General features: G+C 44.7%; 1 protein-coding gene across 1 annotated transcript in view; it reads left to right on the top strand.

The window, feature by feature from the left end:
* The first annotated feature begins 1255 nt into the window (after positions 1–1255).
* The window catches only part of ANKEF1 (ankyrin repeat and EF-hand domain containing 1), a 33376-nt gene continuing 14286 nt past the window's right edge, over positions 1256–20345 (top strand). The window contains exons 1-6 of the mRNA XM_090031550.1: positions 1256–1601; positions 2262–2461; positions 5774–5923; positions 6783–6906; positions 7843–8659; positions 14948–15174. Coding sequence (XP_089887676.1) covers positions 1256–1601; positions 2262–2461; positions 5774–5923; positions 6783–6906; positions 7843–8659; positions 14948–15174 — 1864 coding nt within the window. The remainder of the gene's footprint in view (positions 1602–2261; positions 2462–5773; positions 5924–6782; positions 6907–7842; positions 8660–14947; positions 15175–20345) is intronic.

Here is a 20345-nt window from a genome sequence, read left to right as displayed (position 1 = left end):
ATTTTTTTTTTTCTAATGAAAGCATTAAAACAGAGGGTCATCAACCCTCTTTCATTTAATTGCATCTATTCAGGCTCAGGATAACATTCCTTGTAATAGAAAACAGCTTCCACGCTCACTCCTAACTACATTCAATCCAGTATTTAATTTTCCTATTAAATAACATGTAACCATTTAAATGCTCAGTGACTGGGGAGTCTTCCTAAAGAACAAAAGGGTTGTACATGTGCAGGTGTGTAACGGGTGTGATGGCAGAGTGAGTGGCTAAGTTTCTCACTGAGGCTTCAGAGGTGCAGGTTTGACTTTTGCTCTGGGCTTGTGTTAAAGCAGAGGTATCAAAGATATGGCCTGTATGCCCAAGCCACATAATCTGGCCCTGCCTGTCCAGGACCCTAATTTCATTACATGCAGGATCTGTTACCCACTCCAGCCAGTGCAGAACACACGTCATAAGTGGCCTGCTTCAGACAGGCACTGCTGTGGCAGTCTCAGACCAGCCAGAGCAGGCGCTGGATCCAACATGAAGGGTGGGAGGGGCATGCTTCATGGGTCCCCTGCATGCCAGCTCCAGTGCTTGCTCCAGCTGGTTCAGGACCCATGCTGCATGCGGTGTCCACTCCAGACTGACGGGAGCAGTCACTGTGTGTGGCTTGTGTCCTGTGCTGGCCAGAGTGGGGACCACATGCAATGCAGTCCTGGACCAGCTGGACTGAGTGCTGTGGCCACTAGATCTGGCATGCAGGGGGAAGCAGGGAAGGTCCATGGGCCCAACGCAGTCTGTGGGGCTCGCCCTGTGCTTCTGATCTGGCCTATAGTCCAGTCCTATGCCACTTATCTGGCCTGCGGGGCTGTATGATTTTAATATCCCTGTGCTAAAGGCTGCATCCAGTCAGTCCAAGTAAAGGAATACCTGGTTGGGGATTCAAAAGTGTCCAGACAGAATGCCAACCACATCACTCCCTTGGATTCTGTTGGCTACATAACTTGTTGTGCCTTCCCCTAATGGGCCAGAAGGCCTGGCAGATCTTTAACCCTTCTTTTTACTATGTCCGTCTTAAACATGCACAGAATGGCCTAATCAGGAACCATGGGGGGCTTAGTGCCCCTGAAGCCTTGAGTGGTAGGTGCTTTGGACCCAACCTATTATTGCTTGCAAGGAGAATAACTTCATGTAATTTTGTCCCAGTAGGGAAGTTACATGGTTTGTGCCCAGAAAGTTCTTCTCTGGAGGACAACCCACATCAGCTGATCAGAAATGTCTTTAGCAGACAAAAGACTTGAACACTTGCAGATCTACAAAGTCCTACAGTGCGTTCGCCAGAGGGATAAGAAGCAGATAGAAAAGATGACCAAGCTTGGATTCCAAGACCTCATTAATTTCACCGAGCCCACTAATGGAGAGACTGCCCTTCATTTAGCTTGCATTGCAAATGACATTGACATGTGCAACTTCCTGATAGAACAAGGAGCTTATACTAATGTTCAGGACCGGATGGGGCGCACGGCTGTGATGAAAGCAGCTGAGCTGGGCCATGACTTAGCCTTGGATATATTGGCAAAGGCTGGAGCAAACATGACCATCGTTGATAATGAAGGAAAAGGTAGAGTCCTGCTTAAACCTGTTGGATGGAAATATCTTGGTAGAGCCAGGATCAAACACAAATTGCATTTTGATTTCTCAACACGTGTTGCAGGCTGACCATGCGTAGTAAGTCCACCTTTAGTGGCAATGTCTGGTCTACATAAAGAGCCTATGCCTGCATCACAATTTTTTTTTTTGGCTCAGCATTAAGCCTGTGACTTGATACTGAATATATGAGGGTTTGGTGTTTATTTAGCATTCAGGGTAGAAAAGGGGAGGGGTGGCTACACCATTTGACCCAAGAGAAGCGCTTTCAAAAGGGCTTATGTAGCATTGCAAGTATAATCACTTTCTCTGGATCAGGCCTCTAAATATTGGGAAGAGCTACAAATTAGCTTTGTAAATGTCTAAATACCGATGGCCTGATTTAGTTGAATATTGGTTACTCCACATTGAATTCCAAAGAGTATTTCATATGTTCCTTTCTATGCTCTTATCTTGAAGTTGAATTCATACAGATAGCACTTTAAAACCTGAGAAGTTAATGGGTCTGTGTCAACATTACTTACACTTTCTGACCAGATTAATTGATTAGGGCCAAAAGAACCTTCCTCAATATTTATTCCAGGCTCTGAATATTTATATCTTAACAGCATTTCTTGGGGTTTTTTTGTTGCAGGTGTTTTGTTCTACTGCATTTTACCCACAAAGCGACACTACCGTTGCATTAAGATTGTCTTAGAATATGGTGCGGATGTTAACAACTGCACTCTTGATGGGAAGCCAGTATTTCTGCAAGCCTGTGAACAAGCCCATGAGATTAAAGACATCTGCCTGAGATTCTTGGAAAAAGGAGCAGACCCCAATGCAATGAACCCAGTAGGAACACTCCTATAATGAAATATTTATTGCTGTAATGTAGATGTAAATATTTATTACTGTAATGTAGATGTAAGACCACTACAGCATATGACCAAAAATCTTTATATTGGAATAACAATAGCAGCAGCAGACAGGCATTTAAAAAGCAGTGCATAAGTTATTTCCATACCCAACAACTTCATCATCTTGGATTTATTTAAATGGATGTCCTGTGCCTGGACAGTGGATCCAGTTATATGTATAAAATGCTAGTTTCCTAGAAGGTGTGTATAGTTTCCCAAAAGGTATATGTTGCTGTGGCTTCAGTGGTACTGTGCCATTTTATACCAGCTGAGGATCTAGCCTATGGTTTCAAATGCTGAAATAATATCCAATAAATTTAGAGCTATAATGTGGCTACATGGGAACAAGGAGGTGAGAAACTACAAGAAACCTTTTACTTTGTCCTCCCTGTCCTCTGTTCATCTGAGCAGGAGATTGCCATAATCCAGACCATTTATTTCAGAAGCATTAATAACAAGGAAAAAAAGAGCTGGCCAAGTACCATCAGCATATTCAGCATTCCCTGTGCTTCAGATACCCACCAGTGCAGAAGCATACCCTCATCCTTATTTCTAAAATTACCCAGTCTAATAATTTCTTCTCTCCACACATGCCATGCCTCACTGTTCTTTTTGCTTCTCATGGTGAGCCATAGAAAATAGATGGGGTTAGCTCTCTACCCTGAAGGCCTGAAGATTGAGACTATCTCAAACCAGGTGGGGGAGTGAGATGCAAAGAATGCACTGCTACCTGCCCCCTCCCTGTTCAGCTCTGACTGCTTTCAATTTGAGTGTGTCTGCTGATTAGAGCTGTGCTAATGATAATGCAAACTCCAAAGTGCAGAGAAAGGCTAGGTGCTTTTAGGTACCTAAGTGCAAACCTGTTGTACCCTGCCCTGTTCTTAGAAAACCATGAATCCATGTTTTTATAATATATCCCTCATTTTAGACTTAAGACTAAATCAGAGAAAGGAGGATGCACATGCCTTTTCAGAAATGGCTTTTCAGAGACTCAAGCAGGATGGAACAGGATCACACTGGGGCACCTAATAGGAGGTCCTGGCCCTTGCTAATAGTGCAAGATCCTCCACTTGGAATAGTAAAGGGTCACTGCCCTGGTTCTCTGCCAAATCAGTCAGTGAATTGAAGCTAGGTTGGAGAAGTTCACAGCACTGCCCCGCAGCAAACTCCCTGTGCTTCAGCAACATTCAGCCTGCTTGCTGGCTTGTGCAGCTCCTGGCCAGCAGTTACAGCAACTACCTCTGTCTTGCACAGCCTCCTACCTCCAAATTACCTGTAAAATAGACCTTATTCACTGAGGAATAATCCAGCTGTCTGATTGTTTCTCTGTGTATATACTGTAATCAGTCTCTGGCCTCTCTTTTCTGGTGGTAGGTGGACACAGATAGACAATATGAAACATCTGAAATCAGAGCTTTTGAATTCACAGGATCAATTCTTTTCTATTCAATCAGTACCTTCACCAGGGGACCATGCTGCAGATCCACAGGGCTCTTGGAACTCTTTTTCTCTTTACAGTTCATTCAAGATCAGATGACTTCCATTTTCACTCAATTGGCTCCCCAGGACAAAGACATTTCTATTTGCTGTGACTCACAGTTTAGCTGAGTTCAAACAGCATGGCTCTTCCTTTGACAAAGTAATTTTCAAAAGTGGTCAGTTGTATTGCCTGGCTATCATGTCCAGGGAGACGGCAGGGCCTGTCCCATGTCTGGCAAGAACACTTATATTTTACATGGTTGCAGCATCTCTCATCCCCAAGTGCTTCACAAATGAAATATTTATTCTAGTGATATTTCACCACCTCTGGGATGCAGGGACAACAGTTAACCCTAATAATTCTAGGCTGTATTTCCTTGACCCTTAAACACTTTTGCAAGAGGCAAAGTCCAGAGGCAGCTAACACAGAAAAATAGTGGTCCAGTTAATGCATTAATTTATATTTGAATTGGTGCATAGACCAGTAAATTATGTATCCTTTACATGAAACCTTATCTGTGTGATGATCTTTTTTCAAGTTTTGAGCCTTAAAACCATGCTCCAACCATCACCCCAGCATTATCTGAGGGCTTGCTTGAGCAAAGGCAGAGAGACCACATGCCACTGAGATATGCAATCAAGGTATACTATCTATATTTTTCCCAAGCAAAGCCAACCAAAGTCAAATAATCTTCAGAATATATGTTCTGCCATAGCAAAACATGCTTGACTATCCAGTACAGATGTGGTGTTGGTGTAATAAAAGATGGCAGCTTTGCTCAAGAATATAATAGTAGTGGAATTCTCCAAACCTCACCTTCCCCTGAAAGATCACTCCCCCAGTTAGGCTTGCTGTTCTTCCCTGCCAGGGAAGAAAATTCAACCAATCTTCTTGGATTCTGGCCTTTTTTATGACAGGAAGGCAGGTGGCCAGCACAAGTACTTTTCAGGCACTGCTGGTCAAAGTTCTTTGCATTGGCTGGATTTATGACCCTTTTTGCTTTTTTTTTATGTCATCTCTCACACAGAAATAACAGCAATCTCTTTTACGTGTGTTTCCATGGTTGTTTAACTCTTGAGTAAGAGTCTGGCAATCTCTTTCAGCACCTGATAACACTGGGAATTGCTGGGTGAGAAGCCCTTACGAAAAACCTGCCCACTCATGTAAGTGTCTTAGGGTTTGCATACGCCACCTCTGTGCCCAGGAGTGACACTGTGAGGCATGCCCTGCTTCGTGCTTCTGCTCCAAATACATCACATCCCAGAAGTAAGGCAGAGAGAGGCCCCCAAGACAGAGAACCTGAGGGCAGTGCCAGGCTTGTATGCAAGACTGCTCTGAGGCATCTGCATTCCCTTATTCTCAGGACCTGGCTTGTGCAGAGCAAGAAAAGGAAAAACGCAGTATAGAATACCTTCAGTGGGAGCTTTTCAATAGGGACCTATCTGTTAATAAAGTGCATGTGCAATTTTCCTCATGTAAGAAGGGACATTGACTTCAGTGTGGCTGCTCAGTGTCATGCATGCAGCCAGTTACGTGTGCAGCTGCTTGCAGGATTGAGCCTGTGGGCTTGACTGCTCATGTTCTGAAGGCTGCAGTATTAGGTTCCTAAATGTAAGCTGCAAAAGACTCTGGAAATGCAAGGCTGGCAGCCTCTCTTACTACTTTGCAATGCGCAAAGGAGGCCTCTAGTTCTGATAACCACTTGCAACACCGGCTTATGCCAGTTAGCAAGAATACCAATGCAAAACTGATCTGCTTAATTTGCAGGTGACCGGTCGTACAGCCTTAATGGAAGCAGCCAGAGAAGGTGTCCTGGAGGTAGTGCGTGGCATACTTGAGAAAGGAGGAGATGTTAACCTGTTTGACAACGAAAGGCACAATGCTGCCCATTTTGCAGCCAAAGGAGGCTTTTTTGAGGTATCTTAGTAGATTGTACTGACACCTTACTGCAAAGCTTCCTAGTCCTTCTGGATTTAAGTAGAACAGTCAGTATTTGGGAATAGCTTCTATCAAATCATCACAGGGCCTTCAGAAACAATGAATTTTTCCCCCTCACGATTGTTCGACAGTTTTCTCTGAGGTATCGATACATGTGGGCTCTTTCCCATCTGCCTTACGTGGGTGATTCCCTCCAGAAAGATTGATGTCTCATGAGGTGCAGCCTGCCAATGGAGGAGGTGTTTCTATTATGGGTAGAGAACATGAAAGGAAAGTTTGGAGGTGTGTATGGTGGGGGAAGCAGCTGCCCTTCCTTCATCTAATCCTACTGTTTTTAAGGTGTGAGTACATTGTACAAGATAATGACTGGGGAAAGCCATTATTTCAACACAGATGAAGAAACTGGTTATTAGCAACTCTTCTTTTCTTCCCAGAATATCTATATAATTCTGCTGTGGAGAAGCCTGATGACATATTCTACCCAACTTGTGCCTTCTTTGTTTTAGATCTCTACTGGAATTCTTCCATTTATTTATAGCATGTAATTGCTCTGTTTTAAAGGCAGTCCTCTGCATGGGTTGGTAACAGCCGAGATTGAACTTGGGAAGCAAATAAAAACAGAAGCTATTATTACCAGGTTTCAGGGACACAGGTTTGCTACATCATCATAGCACTCTCTCATCATCTTTTATATGTGGACAAAGTGGTAGGGAGGGCGAAGAACAAGATGATTGAACATGGCTTACACAATGTTTCAGTTACTTAAAACAATTCCCTCCCCCTGTTACCTCAACATATTTAGTACAGGTATTTGATAGCACTGACATTTCTTTCCTAGATTCTGAGGATTATTTCTGCCTATAATGGAGATGTGGGGCTGATTGCCATGAATGGGAATACACCGCTTCACTATGCTGCTGCAGGGGGTTTCGCAGATTGCTGCAAATTTATAGGACAAAGAGGTAAATAAAAGAGTGTATTTACAAACATCATGCAAATTCTTCTGTGTTAAATATAGGATTTCACTTCCACACAAAAGGCAGACTTGACTCTCTAGGGCTGTCACTTTGGCATCTTTAAATGAATACTAAATTCACTAACAAGCTGTCAGGAAATTTTCCTACTAATGTGGCTGAGACACTGACAGGGCAGAATAGTTCTCAAGAGAAGTAGTGGAAGCTCAGTGGATTTGTGTAATTTAATACCAGACTGGAGTAAACATTCAGGCATAGCAGCTAGGGAAAATATTCTGTTAGCAAGGGATAGATTAAATGCCTCCAGAACTGTCCAAAGCTGCTGTTGAAACCTTCACAGCTTCTATATTCCCATTACATTTCAATATCAAGTTAACGTGTTTATTTCCAAATACCTAAAGAATCTGAACAATGGAACTGAGTCATGGAGAGCTTCATTTTTTATTACATTGAATTATTATAATTTTTTGATTATATTGAATCCAGTGTAGCCTCGGAACATTTCATTGATTTCACTTGATCCTGAAAAATCCTGTTCTCTGTTCTTGAGGTCGAAACACTATAAGCAACAGCATTTCAGATAGCCAAACTATAGTTCTTAAGTACAAAACAGTGAGTTAAGAATGACATTTTCAACTTCAATTTTGATTTTCCAGGTTTATTACTGGTTAAATAAACATTTCAAAAGCCTTACATAAGTGTACATGTGTGCATGCCCACACACACACGCATATTTTTAACCGCTACTTTATCACTATTTATAAAATGTAATTTGCTGTAACATTTATCTTCATACTTAAGAAAGTATAAAATGATAAACTACTAATTAATTATCTACAGCAGCATATTGAAAATCTCCTGTATTCAGACTCAGCTAGTTTGGTGCACCCACTATTTTCACTAAAATAATTTCTCTAATGGTAGGTTGTGATCCCAAATGGAAGAATCTATTAACAAAGACCCCAAGAATCATTGCCAAAGAAGGTGGCTTTAAAGCAGCAGCAAAGGAACTGCGTAAAATTGAACGGCTCTTTGCTAAGTACTCAAAACCTGGAGTGAAAGAGGCCAACACACAGTGGTCATTAAGGCTGTACGACTGGTCCTTAGAACATCAGGCAGCACTTCGTGAGGCGTTTGAAGTGGTCGACAGAGGGGATGGGACAGTAACCAAAGATGATTTTATATCAATCATTCAAGAAAAGTGTGCCTTTGTGGATGGTGAGCAAATACAAACAATTGCCCATGCACATGAAAAAACTCGTGCTGGGGGAATTAACATTGAAGAATTTTTTAAAGGTTCCAGATACTTGCAAAAAGCCTACCTCATTGCATCTTTTGGACCAAAAAAGAAGAAAGGGAAAAGAGGGAAAGCCAAGAAAGGGAAGTTTACCATCCCCATGCCGATTTGTGTCATTCCAGAGAATGAATGCCCACGCCGAAAAGATGGCGGGCCTATGTACATGATTGAGACCTTTCAGAATGCTACCGATAGCAACCGTTTCAGTCGGGATCATCCACCTGAACATCCTGTGCAGGATGACTCTGCATGGTATATTGATGAGCCAGGGAAGACTTTCACCAATATTAACTTCCTTGTTAAAGCAGGAGACATTGCATCTCTGAAAAAAGCTTTTGAGGAGGGGGTGCCAGTAGACGTAAGAGATTTACATTACAAAACCCCTTTGATGGTGGCATGTGGAAGTGGGAACATGGATGCTGTTAAATATCTTCTAGAAAAGGGGTAAAGTCACTTCTTAAAGATTTTAATTGTTGGGGAGTAGTTTTTAGGGTGTTTAGTACAGGGTATATTTTTGATGGTCGGCTGTAATAAATACTGCCCACTCTTCTATTTTTATTCATCAGTCTAAAGGCTGAACAAACTGCAAACAGTAGTTAATTTATATTCATGTCCCCCTATTAGGTATGGTTCTCTTTTTTGTCATCACTACATCGTCTTCATTCTTATTGAGGTGGAGCACCTTTGGGGGGTGCTTGCCACTCGAAGGCTTTCACAGCCTCTGAGGGGAACCTGCTTTGGCGGAGCAGCAGGAGAAACCTTTCCCAGGAACTATTTTAAGGGGGAAGGTGTGTAGCAAAGCACCTTTGGTGTCTGCTGCTTTAAGAGCATGAAGAGGCAACCCATAGGTGCGGTCCCAGCTCTGATGAGTGGTCATTTTAAGATTCAGGCCAGCAGAGCTAGAGGCAGCAGTCTGCTGCCTGGCACTGAGGAAACAACATCTCCCGGTAGAGCTGCTGCTCCGGTAACACTAGGAGGTAAGGGCAAGAGCTTATGGAGATGGCTACAAGAGTCTTGGTTCTGGGCATGATCTAAAACTGCACCCTGCCGGGGATGGGTGGCCTGGTGGGGCTGTTTGTGGTGGAACAGTCCTCCAGAAATGCCAGGCCAGTTACTACCCTGGTGAAAGGTGAGGAGGGGTGCCTTAAGCCCAGCCCCCACCTTCAGATGGGTTATTTATCATCGGAGGCAGTTTGGGGCCAGGCACAGCTGTGGCCACCTAAGCTCATGTGGGGTGCAAGACCCCGGAGAGTGTGAACGGTGGGCCAAGGCATGCTGGTGAGTGGCACCTGAGCCTGTGGGGGTGTTTGACCCCAGGCCCAGTGGAGGGGCAGAGTATGTGCCTCAGTGGAGGCAGGGTGCAGAGGTGTGCCTAGCAGCCTGCACAAAAGTGTCAGTGGGTAGGTCCTGGAGAGAGGGTCGAGTAGAGAGGGGTAGTATTGAGGTCCTGCAAACATGGGGGCCTGAGATGACACCCAGTGAGGAGGGGGTGTGAAGTGGGCCCCAGTAAGCAGGGGGCTTGATTTCATAGATTTCATAGATTTCATAGACATCAGGGCTGGAAGGGACCTCGGGAGATCATCGAGTCCAGCCCCCTGCCCAAAGGGCAGGAAGTCAGCTGGGGTCATAGGATCCCAGCAAGATAAGCATCCAATTTACTCTTGAAGGTGTTCAATGTAGGTGCTTGAACCACCTCCGCTGGCAGACTGTTCTAGGCCTTGGGGGCTCGGACAGTAAAGAAATTCTTCCTTATGTCCAGCCTGAAACGGTCTTGCAGGAGTTTGTGACCGTTCAACCTCGTCATCCCTTGGGGCGCTCTGGTGAACAAACGTTCCCCCAGATCCTGGTGGTCACCCTTGATAAACTTATAGGTGGTGTCAGATCACCCCTGAGCCTGCGCTTTTCCAGGCTAAAGAGTCCCATGGCTCTCAGCCTGTCATCGTAAGATCTGTTTTCCTGACCTCTGATCATGCGCGTGGCTCTCCTCTGGACTCTCTCAAGCTTCTCCACATCCTTTTTCAATTGTGGAGCCCAAAACTGGACGCAGTACTCCAGCTGTGGCCTCACCAAGGCCGAGTACAAGGGGAGAACGACGTCCCGGGATTTGCTCGAGAAGCATCTATGGATGCAAGCCAGCGTTTTGGTCGCTTTACTAGCCGCAGCATCGCATTGCAGGCTCATGTTCATCTTGTGGTCAATGATGACCCCCAAGTCTCTTTCTTCTGTAGTGCTATCCAATGTAGCACTGCCGAGCCTATAAGGAAGCTGCAGGTTTTTCCTCCCAAGGTGGAGAACCTTGCATTTTTCGGTGTTAAACACCATCAGGTTCTCATCTGCCCATTTGCTGAGCTTGTCCAGGTCAGCCTGGATCACCCGCCTGTCTTCTGGCGTGGATGCTTTGCCCCAAAGTTTAGTGTCAGCGGCAAACTTGGCCAGTCCACTCCTGACTCCAATGTCCACATCATTAATGAAGATGTTGAACAGGATGGGTCCCAGGACAGAGCCTTGAGGGACCCCACTGGTCACAGGGCACCATGATGAGTGACTGCCATCAATTACAACCCTCTGGGTCCGACCACGGAGCAGTTTCCCAGCCAGCGGATCGTGGTGGAGCCAAGGCCACAACTGGCCAGTTTGGCCAAGAGGTGATCGTGGGATACCAGATCAAAAGCTTTTTTGAAGTCAAGATATATGACATCAATCTCTTCTCCCTTGTCCAGGTGATAGGTCACCTGGTCATAGAAGGAAATGAGATTGGTCAAACAAGACCTACCCGCAACAAACCCGTGCTGGCTATCCCTTAGAATGTTAGCCTGGGCCAGTCCCTCAAGGATGGCCTCCTTAATAAACTTTTCTAAGATCTTCCCCAGGATAGAAGTCAGGCTAATGGGCCTGTAGTTAGCCAGATCCACTCTCCTCCCTTTCTTGAAGATCGGCACCACATTGGCCTTCTTCCAGTCTTCGGGCACTACACCAGAAAGCCAGGAGTTTTCAAAGATCCGTGCCAGGGGCTGGGCTATGACACTCACCAGCTCCTTGAGTACCCTGGGGTGCAGATTGTCAGGGCCGGCTGACTTGAAGGTATCCAGCTTCTCAAGATGTTCCTTCACAAGGTCAGCATTTATGAGGATAGGTCCTGCTAACATGGGGGCCAAGTTAGATCGAGGTAAGCCTTTGGGTGCCTGAGGCTACAGGTAGGCCAGAGGCCGATTGGGTGGAGCGGCTGAGGAAGAGCTGCAAGTAAACAATGGGGCGAGTCAGGAGCCCCTGATTGAGAGCAGCTGGGTCAGTGACCCAGCGAAAGACCAGAGGCAGAGTTAGTCCAGTGGTCTGCAAACCACCTAGCGCTCGCTCAGATGAAGGCCACAGGAGAGGCCCAAGAGCCCACACGGTTGCTGCCCAGGGAGTGCAGGAAAACAAGCCCATGGAAAAGGAGGGGCAGTATGAGTGTGGCCCTGCAAGGGGCGATAAGAGAGACCGTGTGAGAGGTAGCAGAGTGAGAGAGGCCTCAGTGACAGGGAGATGGTCTGAGTGTAGCCCGTACAGGGCAGAAAGTGAGAGGTCTAAAACTGTTCTGAGCTGGGCCTGGCCTCACGCTGGAGCAGAGCACAGCTGTTAAAAATATCAGCGAGTGTTGAGATGCAGTATGGGGGTGGTTGGAGCTGCATACATAGGCCCAGTAGAACAGGGCATTCAAAGGGCAACCTCCCACTGAATTAAGACCCTCATTATTTAAAAGCAAGGTGTGGCAGGTGAGAGAGGTGCATGTTAGCCCAGAAACAGGCAGGCGGGCCAACTTCTGATCAGCCCTGGGAAGCCCCCCCTGTTACACACATTCATATTTTGAAGGTGGAAAAATGGAGCCACCTAATGGTGACTTGCAGAAATGGTTCAAGGCAAGCTTTTGCTCATATCTTATGTCTGAATTTTGGGGGTTTCAGAAAAATATCCAATTTTAGTCCATGTGAAATGCAGGTACTCAACACCTCCCTTTGAGTTTCAAAAACTGAATTCCCAATTAATGGATGCATTCTGAAAAATTCTGAAACTTCTCTGTTGCAGAACTCACAATACAACTAGCTGACTTTGCCCTCAAAAATTGGACCCTCAGTTACACCCTCAGCTGATATGCTATATAGCTGACATGGAATATAATATGTATATTAGGATTGAGGCTGCAGTCACATGTTGCAACCTAATATTTTTTCTACTTCAGACATTCTGTAGGAAACTGTAGTTGACATAGGTGCTTGGGAAATGTAAATAATAAAATGTAAGATTTTATTTTGAACAAGAGTTGACAAATTAGAAAAATATAATTTAAACTATTATATGAACAGCTATAGAACCAGGGCAGGAAATACCAGGGTGTCTATTCATAAAGAAGAAGAAAAAGTATGTTAAGATATATGCAACAAGTTGCTACACACAACTGTGATTTTGAAAACCCCAATCTCTTAATTTTAAACATGATAAGCATTACATTACCTGAGCATAACTAGCCAGAAACCATATGGCTTGTGTCTAAGAATGAGCCATTACTTGTAGTCCTGCAGAGACTTAGGCAGATGTGTACCTTTACTAGTTGAGTAATCCCAACGACATTGGCAGGATACATATTTTTGCATGAAGGTTTAAGTCTTTTAATCCTTAGTGGTTTACGCATTGTGCTCATAGGGCAAATTAACCTGTCCTGATTTCAGCAAACCTCTGCTGACTTCACACAGTATCAGATGCAATAGAGCTGACAGAGTTGTTGTTTGGGGATGATTATTAATGGGACTGGTGACTTATTTGAAGATATAAAAGAAGCATCTTTCATCTATTTGATCACTGGGGTAAGAACCACTGGGTTCTGCTCACGAGCCCTTGGTTTTCAGTCTCCCCTCTCAAGGGTTCCCTTAGCCATTTCAGGAGAACTGCTTGATCTTAGAGGGTAGAGGGTTTCCCCGCTATTCTGACCTCCATTTAAGGATATAACAAAACAGTAGTATCACATCTGGGTCCCACTCCTGTATCAATGGACTCTTGCATCCTTGCGAAACGCCCATAATTTTAGGTTCCCTGTGATTGGACAATACTTTTCAAATTGCTACATTTTTCTTAATACTATTCATTGCATATTACTTTTCTGTAAAAAATATTGAGAGTGAATAAAATGGAAAGGAAATGCAAAAAATCTTGATGGGGAAATACTAAAAACTGAGGAAACACACACAAAAATTTAACCCAAATGATAGATGGAAGAGAAGTCAGAATGAAAGCTATAGAAAGTGTAAGGAATTATCAGCATCGGAGCTCACTCTATATTTGATGAAGCTGCTATGCCAACAAAATTGCTGCAATACTGATTATTTCTGTTCTGTATCAACATGAAATATTCATGCTCCTTTTACTGACCTAACTCTTACTCTCTTTCCAGTTGCACATTTTATGCCTGTCATTCCATCACCAATACATTGCTGGGCAGGATAAACAATATTTAAAGCTCCATGTAACCACACCAGTGTGGGAGTTTCAATAGTCATGTCTTCAGCTCTTAATAATTTAAATGGAATGCTCAAATATTATAACTTTTTTAACTTAAGGCTGCACGCACCTGTAGGGCTGGGTCTTCAGTTGGACTACATATGTCACTGCAGACAGTCTATTCAGATTGGATTATTGTAATTTACATTGGACATGTGGTAATCTATAGGTAGAGAAAGAGTTCAGAGATAAAAGCAATTATGAGTATTTTCAGGAGTCCATTTCATTATTGAATATGCATTTGTTAAATATATTGTGAAATCTAGGTCAGCGTGGGGGCCAACCTTTTTGGCAAATGTGCCAAAAATTAGCCCTGTACATTGCTCAAGTGCTACTTCTTTTCCCTTCCTCTGACTGATCTGATGCTCTGGTTTCTGCTTCCTACCCCATGCTACCTGCCCAGTCTGCTTTCTGCTTCTTTCCTAGCTGCCACTGTGCTCCCTATCCCCTCTTTGATCTGCCCTTTGCCACTCATAGAGGCTCCTCATTCCACTTGTGGCATATGCGTGCCACAGGTTGACCATCCCTGACCTAACTGGCCTTGCCCTCTTTAAGACTGACATTTTTCAGAATACAACTGGATGTGCTTCCTTGAAGAAGACAAAGGGGAAGACAAACAAAAATCAGAGGAAGGGATCTCATAATTCGTTGCTTCAGCGATGTAGTGTTGGCAACACAAACTGTGACACAAATGCTACATCACCGTAGCTCGTCGCTATGATGATGTAATGTCCAAAAATAATCATGCACCACCAGGACTTTAGCAAGTACTAACTAAATGACTGCACAAGTACCAAATGCACAATCAGGGGAATGCGTAGACATATCCACTACAAGCAGCACAGTAGAAAATTACATAAATTGCTTACAAGCCTGTTTTCCCTTTCCTTATAGAAGTCTGATTCCAATAATGCAAGTAGGTATCATGCAGGTCTACAAAGGAAGAAGTAGGGTAGTGGTCACTAGGTACACAAACTGCTAAAATTCATATAATTCTATGAGAAGCTAAACCAAACATTTAAAACTATTTCAAAGCTGTATAGCAATGAGATAACAAGCCATGAAAAGGATGGTTATTACATTCTTCAAATATATTTAGCATGAAGATCATATTTACTGACCTAGATTTAGGAAAGAAAGCATTTAGGTACAGCAACCGTGCTCATCTTCATCTGTACACAGTCTCACTTCTTTCATTTACAGGGCAGATGTAAATGCAACTGACAATTTCATGTGGACTCCTCTGCACCATGCCTGCCATGCAGGACAGCAGGATATTGCTGAACTGCTAGTTAAGTCTGGAGGAGCGATAGATGCAGTTGCAATCAACAGTTCAACCCCACTGATGAGAGCCATTGAGAGCTGTAGACTGGATGCAGTGCAGTTTTTAATTGATGCTGGGGCTAAAGTCCAGATGACAAACAGAAAAGGTACGTCTATTTTGTTTGTACTATACAAAAAGCCTGGAGAGATTTTATTCCTTTGTTGTTTGTGTGGCTGCTGGGTTTTTTTTTAACATTTCTGTAAAAGCAGAGATGAGGCAGCATACTATATTTTAAGAGAAATAAGAAGAATCCATTTAAAGATCATCCTGTGCTAAAATATCTGGTGGTCAGGATGGTGATCTGGAGGCAGAACCAAGGCTAAATGTGTAATGGTAATATGCATTTTCTTATTCTGCAGTGTTTGGGTTTTAGTTTGTAAAAAGCAGAACTCACATTTCAAATATCCAGGCTCTTCATCTTTTAGAGAAAAACTGAGTCTCAAACAAGTCCTTTATTTATCTAATTTGGTCTTCAAATAAGTATTAAGACTCAATGGGTACATCTACATGAGATGCTTTACTTTGTATTAGCATAGTTTACTGTGAAATAAGCATGTGAATCTACATGTGCACATTTTTACTTTTCAGTAAACCTGCCTAATCCCAAGTAAATTTGCTATCTGCAGATGCTTAGGATGGGAGGTAAGGATTTCCCAGCCCAAGCCCCATGACTGTGGAGCTTGGGCTCATCTCCCAGCAGCAGCCCCACAGTGTGGAACCAGCGCTGGGAGCTCCCTGCTGGCAGGGGATGGGGAGCTTGTTCCCAGCCAAACTCTGTGAGTGCAGAGCCCGTGCGGGAGCAAGCTCCCCAGTCCTTGCCCTACGTGCCTGAGTGGGGACAGTGTCCTTCTACTCCGGCAGCAGCCCCTTCTACCTGGTCACTATTGCAGACCGGGGGTGGGAAGCTTGTTCCCTACCTCCGCTCCATGGGCACTTGTACACGTGACCAAAATTGGACATTTTTGCAGTTTAATTGGATCATGCTGTACATGCTGCCAGTGGGCCCTGAACTGCAGAAAGGCTCAGACCTTCCCTCCACAGTGGTGGCGCCTCACGGGTGGCACCCACCCATTAGCAGCCCACCCAAGTGGCCCTGGGGGGCACCGCTGCCACAGAGGGAAGGACCAGGGCCCCCCCGTAGCTAAGGGGTCACTCGGCCCACTGGCAGCTCGGCCCCTGGCCATGGGAGACACAGACAGGAGCCATCAAAAAAAAACAGGATTGGACCCTACACCATAGCAGTGACAGAAGCCCCTAAATTGAAACGGTGGGTTTTTAATCACCGCAATTAAAAATCCACCATTTCAGTTTGGGGAACTAAGCCCCCATCATGTGTACAAGCGGCCCATGATTGCATTTACGATTGCGAAGCAGGGGCTGGCAGCTCCCTGCATGGGAACAGTTCCCCACCCAGCCTGGAGGTGGCTGGGACCTGCCCCTGACTGGGACAGGTCCCAGCCAGCCCCAGACTGAACAGGGAAATACATGCAGGCTGGAGGTGGCTGGAGACTGTCCTGTTTCAGGCAGTCCCCAGCCAGCTCTGGGCTGCACATACAGGCTTCCTCATGCAGCCCAGGATCTGTTCCAGTCAGGGGCAGGTCCCAGCCCCATGCCCCAGTCAGGTGGTCAAGGCATAAGGCTTGGAAAGAGCTGCAGGGGTGGGGTAGGTCCCAGCTCCCTGCCCCAATTTGCCAGTGGGGCAGCTAGCAGCAAATGAGCACCCAAGGGGAGCCCAGAGCTTCCCCCAATGGCAGCAGGGGCCCATTGTAGGGCTGCAAGGAACTGGGTACAACTCTGCTTCCTCATCCCCACATGGCTACACGCCTGCCCAAAAACCCTTACTCCAGAGTAGTTTACACAAGAGTAAATTTGGGCCAGAATAAATGCATGTGTAGATGCACCCAACATGAACAAAAATGTTTGCTTTGGAATACAACTCTGACAGGGGCTTTCGTAATATACAGAAGGTAGTGAGTTGCTGTCACAGTGAAGTAACGCTATGCAGGTGAAGCAAAAGACAAAAGAATTTGAGTTGTGACTAGTGTGTGCATTCTGTCATTCACTATGATCACTCTGTTCTCAGCTTGATTTATGTGGCATCAGTGGGAAATACTTATTCCTATTCAGCATTTGACTGTTGTTCTCCAACAGAGAAAGTGACTAAACAGAAATTCTCTGAATTTATGCAGAAGCATTACTTGGTTGCAATGATAGATGGAGAGGTAGATTATTTATTTATTAGATGTATATTCTGCCCTATCTAAAAGGCACAGACCAGCTTCCAATGAACCAACAGAAAACTCACAGAACATTCATTAACATTGGTCAAATCTCAGTTGAGAAGCCATAACTTCATTTTATCTAGAAATTATAGCTCTATTATTTTACTTTGGTTTTGCACAATGTTATGAGGGATTCTCAGTAACCACAGTCTGTTGGTGTCATGCAGAAAAAAGCACTCCCAGCAAAATAATTTTCATTCAATGTAAGCAAAATAATTTTAATTCAATGTAAACAAAATAGAAAATTGACCTGGCACTTTAATGAGCTGATGGGATGAGAATCCAACTACTTGGTGTTATCCTGATCTCAGTAGAAAGGTGCGGAGGAAGGGTTCCTTATCTTTTGGACCCGATGATCTCATGAGGTCATGCAGTTTGGGGAATTCATGCATGCTGGGGTATTCCAGCCCTAGATTTCTGTGAATCTGTGTACTCTGGCCCACATACACTGCTACAGAAACTGGCAGGGGCCAGAAAAGGGCTGTGTTCCCCTTTTGAAGGTCAGTAACTCTAAAGATGCCTTATAGGCCTGAACATTGGAAGCACACAGGAGCTGAAAAGGGGGTCTTTGTAGTGTGTGCCACTATGGGGATGTTGGATTGTGCCCGGTGGTAGGCAGCTGTCACTTTTTACAACCCTAGAGTCTGTGTTTGGATAACTGAGAACTCACTCTAGCCACAAATTTCACAGTGAGCCAGATTGTCAAAGGTGCTCAGCACCCAGTTCCTCCCTTGAAGGCCCCTGTATAGGCAGGTCATTTTTCCAAAGGACATAGTGTCCCCAGTGAGGTCTGCTGGAAAGTGACACTTATGTAGATGCCAGATTGCCAAGCTCTTTTGAAAGTCTGGCCCTGTCCATCCCATTTGTGGTCTGTTTAATCACAACTCCTTGGCCTAAAAGGGGAAATATTTTTTTTAATATTTCTGTGTAGGTTCTGTGTAAGGGTTTTATTTTAACACAACTGTGAAAAGTTTTCTCTCTTCTTCTTGTGTCCTTGTCATAAACTAGATGTTTCCCAGAATTGTGCACAAGTGAGAGCTCTTTCCATTGCTGCAGCAAGGTTCTCCTTCCTACAGGTCTCACCAAGGAGTTGGCAAATAAGCATGTGCTCCATAGTCTGCATTTTGCTGCACTCACATATATTCATGTAATTAATATAGCCCCATTTGATCATAGGATCACAGAACTGGAAGGGACCTGTAAGATCATTGAGTCTGGTCCCCTGCTCAGATGAGCTCGACAAGGTGCCTGTCCATCCCCACCTTGATCACCTCCAAAGGGGGTGACTACACCACCTCTGCTGGGGAATGTGTTCCAGATTCTTATAGAAAGAAAGATTTTCCTTGTATCTAGCCTGAAGTTACCCTCTATTAGCTTATTCCCATTGGTCCTCATCCTCCCTTGAGGTGCCTTCCTGAAGAGTTGCTCCCCTAGTAGATCTTGATGCTCACCCCAGTGTACTTGTATGTGGCTATCAAGTCACCTCTCAGCCTTCTCTTACTCAGATTGAAAAGGCCCAGTTCCCGGAGTCTTTCCCTATAGGGCCTATTCTCCATGCTCTTAACCATATGGGTAGCTCTTCTTTCTACCCCCTCTAGCTTATCCATATCCTTCTTAAAGTGTGATGCCCAGAACCGGACACTGTAATCCAGCTGAGGCCTCACCAGCACTGAATAGAGGAGGAGGAGCACCTCTCTGGCTCTATTGGACATGCATCGGCTGATACATGCCAGAGTTCTGTTTGTCTTTCTAGCAACCTCATCTCACTGATGGTTCATATTCATCTTCTGGTCGATTGTAACCCCCAGGTCTTGTTCAGATGCTGTGCCAGCTAGTGGACCACCACCCATCATGTAGTTGTGGTGAGGGTTCTTCCTACCCAGATGAAGGACTTTGCACTTCTCCCTGTTAAACGTCATCTGATTCTGTTCCACCCATGAATACAGTCTGTCAAGGTTGTCCGGGGTCTTTACCCTATCCTCTGATGTGCCCATGCTTTCCCACAACTTGGTATCATCCCCAAACTTAATCATTGAGTTTTCTACCCCTTCATCCAAGTCAATACATATATTAAAGAGCATGGGTCCAAGCACTGATCTTTGGGGAACAACACTGGAGACAGCCATCCAGGATGAGGCCATCCTATTGAATACTGCCCTCTGGGAGAAGCCCCTAAGCCATTTGTACACCCACCTTACTATAGATTGGTCCAGCCCTGTACTCTCCAGTTTGTTTGAAAGAAGCCCATGGGAAACAGAATCAAAGGTTTTACTGAAGTCTAAGTAAATTATACCAACTACATGTCCCTTGTCCAGATGGCTAGTTACCTGGTTGTAGAAGGACACAAGCTTTATCAAGCATGATCTACCCTTGACAAAGCCATGCTGGTTGCTTCTTAACACCCCAGCAGTTACCAGCTTGTAACTGATGGCCACCTTAACACATTTTTCAAAGATTTTACCCAGGACCAAGGTCAAACTGACTGGTCTGTAGTTTGCAGAATCATCCCACTTCCCTTTCTTAAAGGTGGGCACCACACTGGCCCTCTTCCAGTCACCTGAGACCACTCCTGTGTTCCATGACTCTTCAAACAACTTGGCTAGTAGCGCTGCTATAAGCTCAGCCAATTCTTTCAGGACTTTTGGTCCCTTAGCTTCACCCCCATGGCCTTGTAGTCTCTCATGATCCTCCCAGGGCTGCTTCTCACTGTGTCATTGGTGCCCACGTTTGTTTTTGACCCAGTTTGCATGCACAGGCAATTCAGCCATCACCATGTTGGCCAGTCTAGATCTGCCCCTCTTGGAAGGTCTTTCTGGGATTCCAGGTCCATTTCAGAGCACCTAATTTCATGTAATCTTTCCTTCCATAACCTCAGTTGCACCCTATCAGCCATTGTGTCCAGTGGCACAACACTGGCTACAGAACTCTTTTGCATATTAAGCTGTTTAATTCTTCTGTATGACCATATAGTGGATGCCTGGGATCTTCCATCCGC

This window comes from Crocodylus siamensis, chromosome 1 (genome assembly GCF_052110815.1).
Source record: "Crocodylus siamensis isolate JL-2025a chromosome 1, ASM5211081v1, whole genome shotgun sequence".
In the NCBI taxonomy this organism is placed as follows: domain Eukaryota; kingdom Metazoa; phylum Chordata; order Crocodylia; family Crocodylidae; genus Crocodylus; species Crocodylus siamensis.
This window is presented reverse-complemented; position numbering and strand designations above follow the sequence as displayed.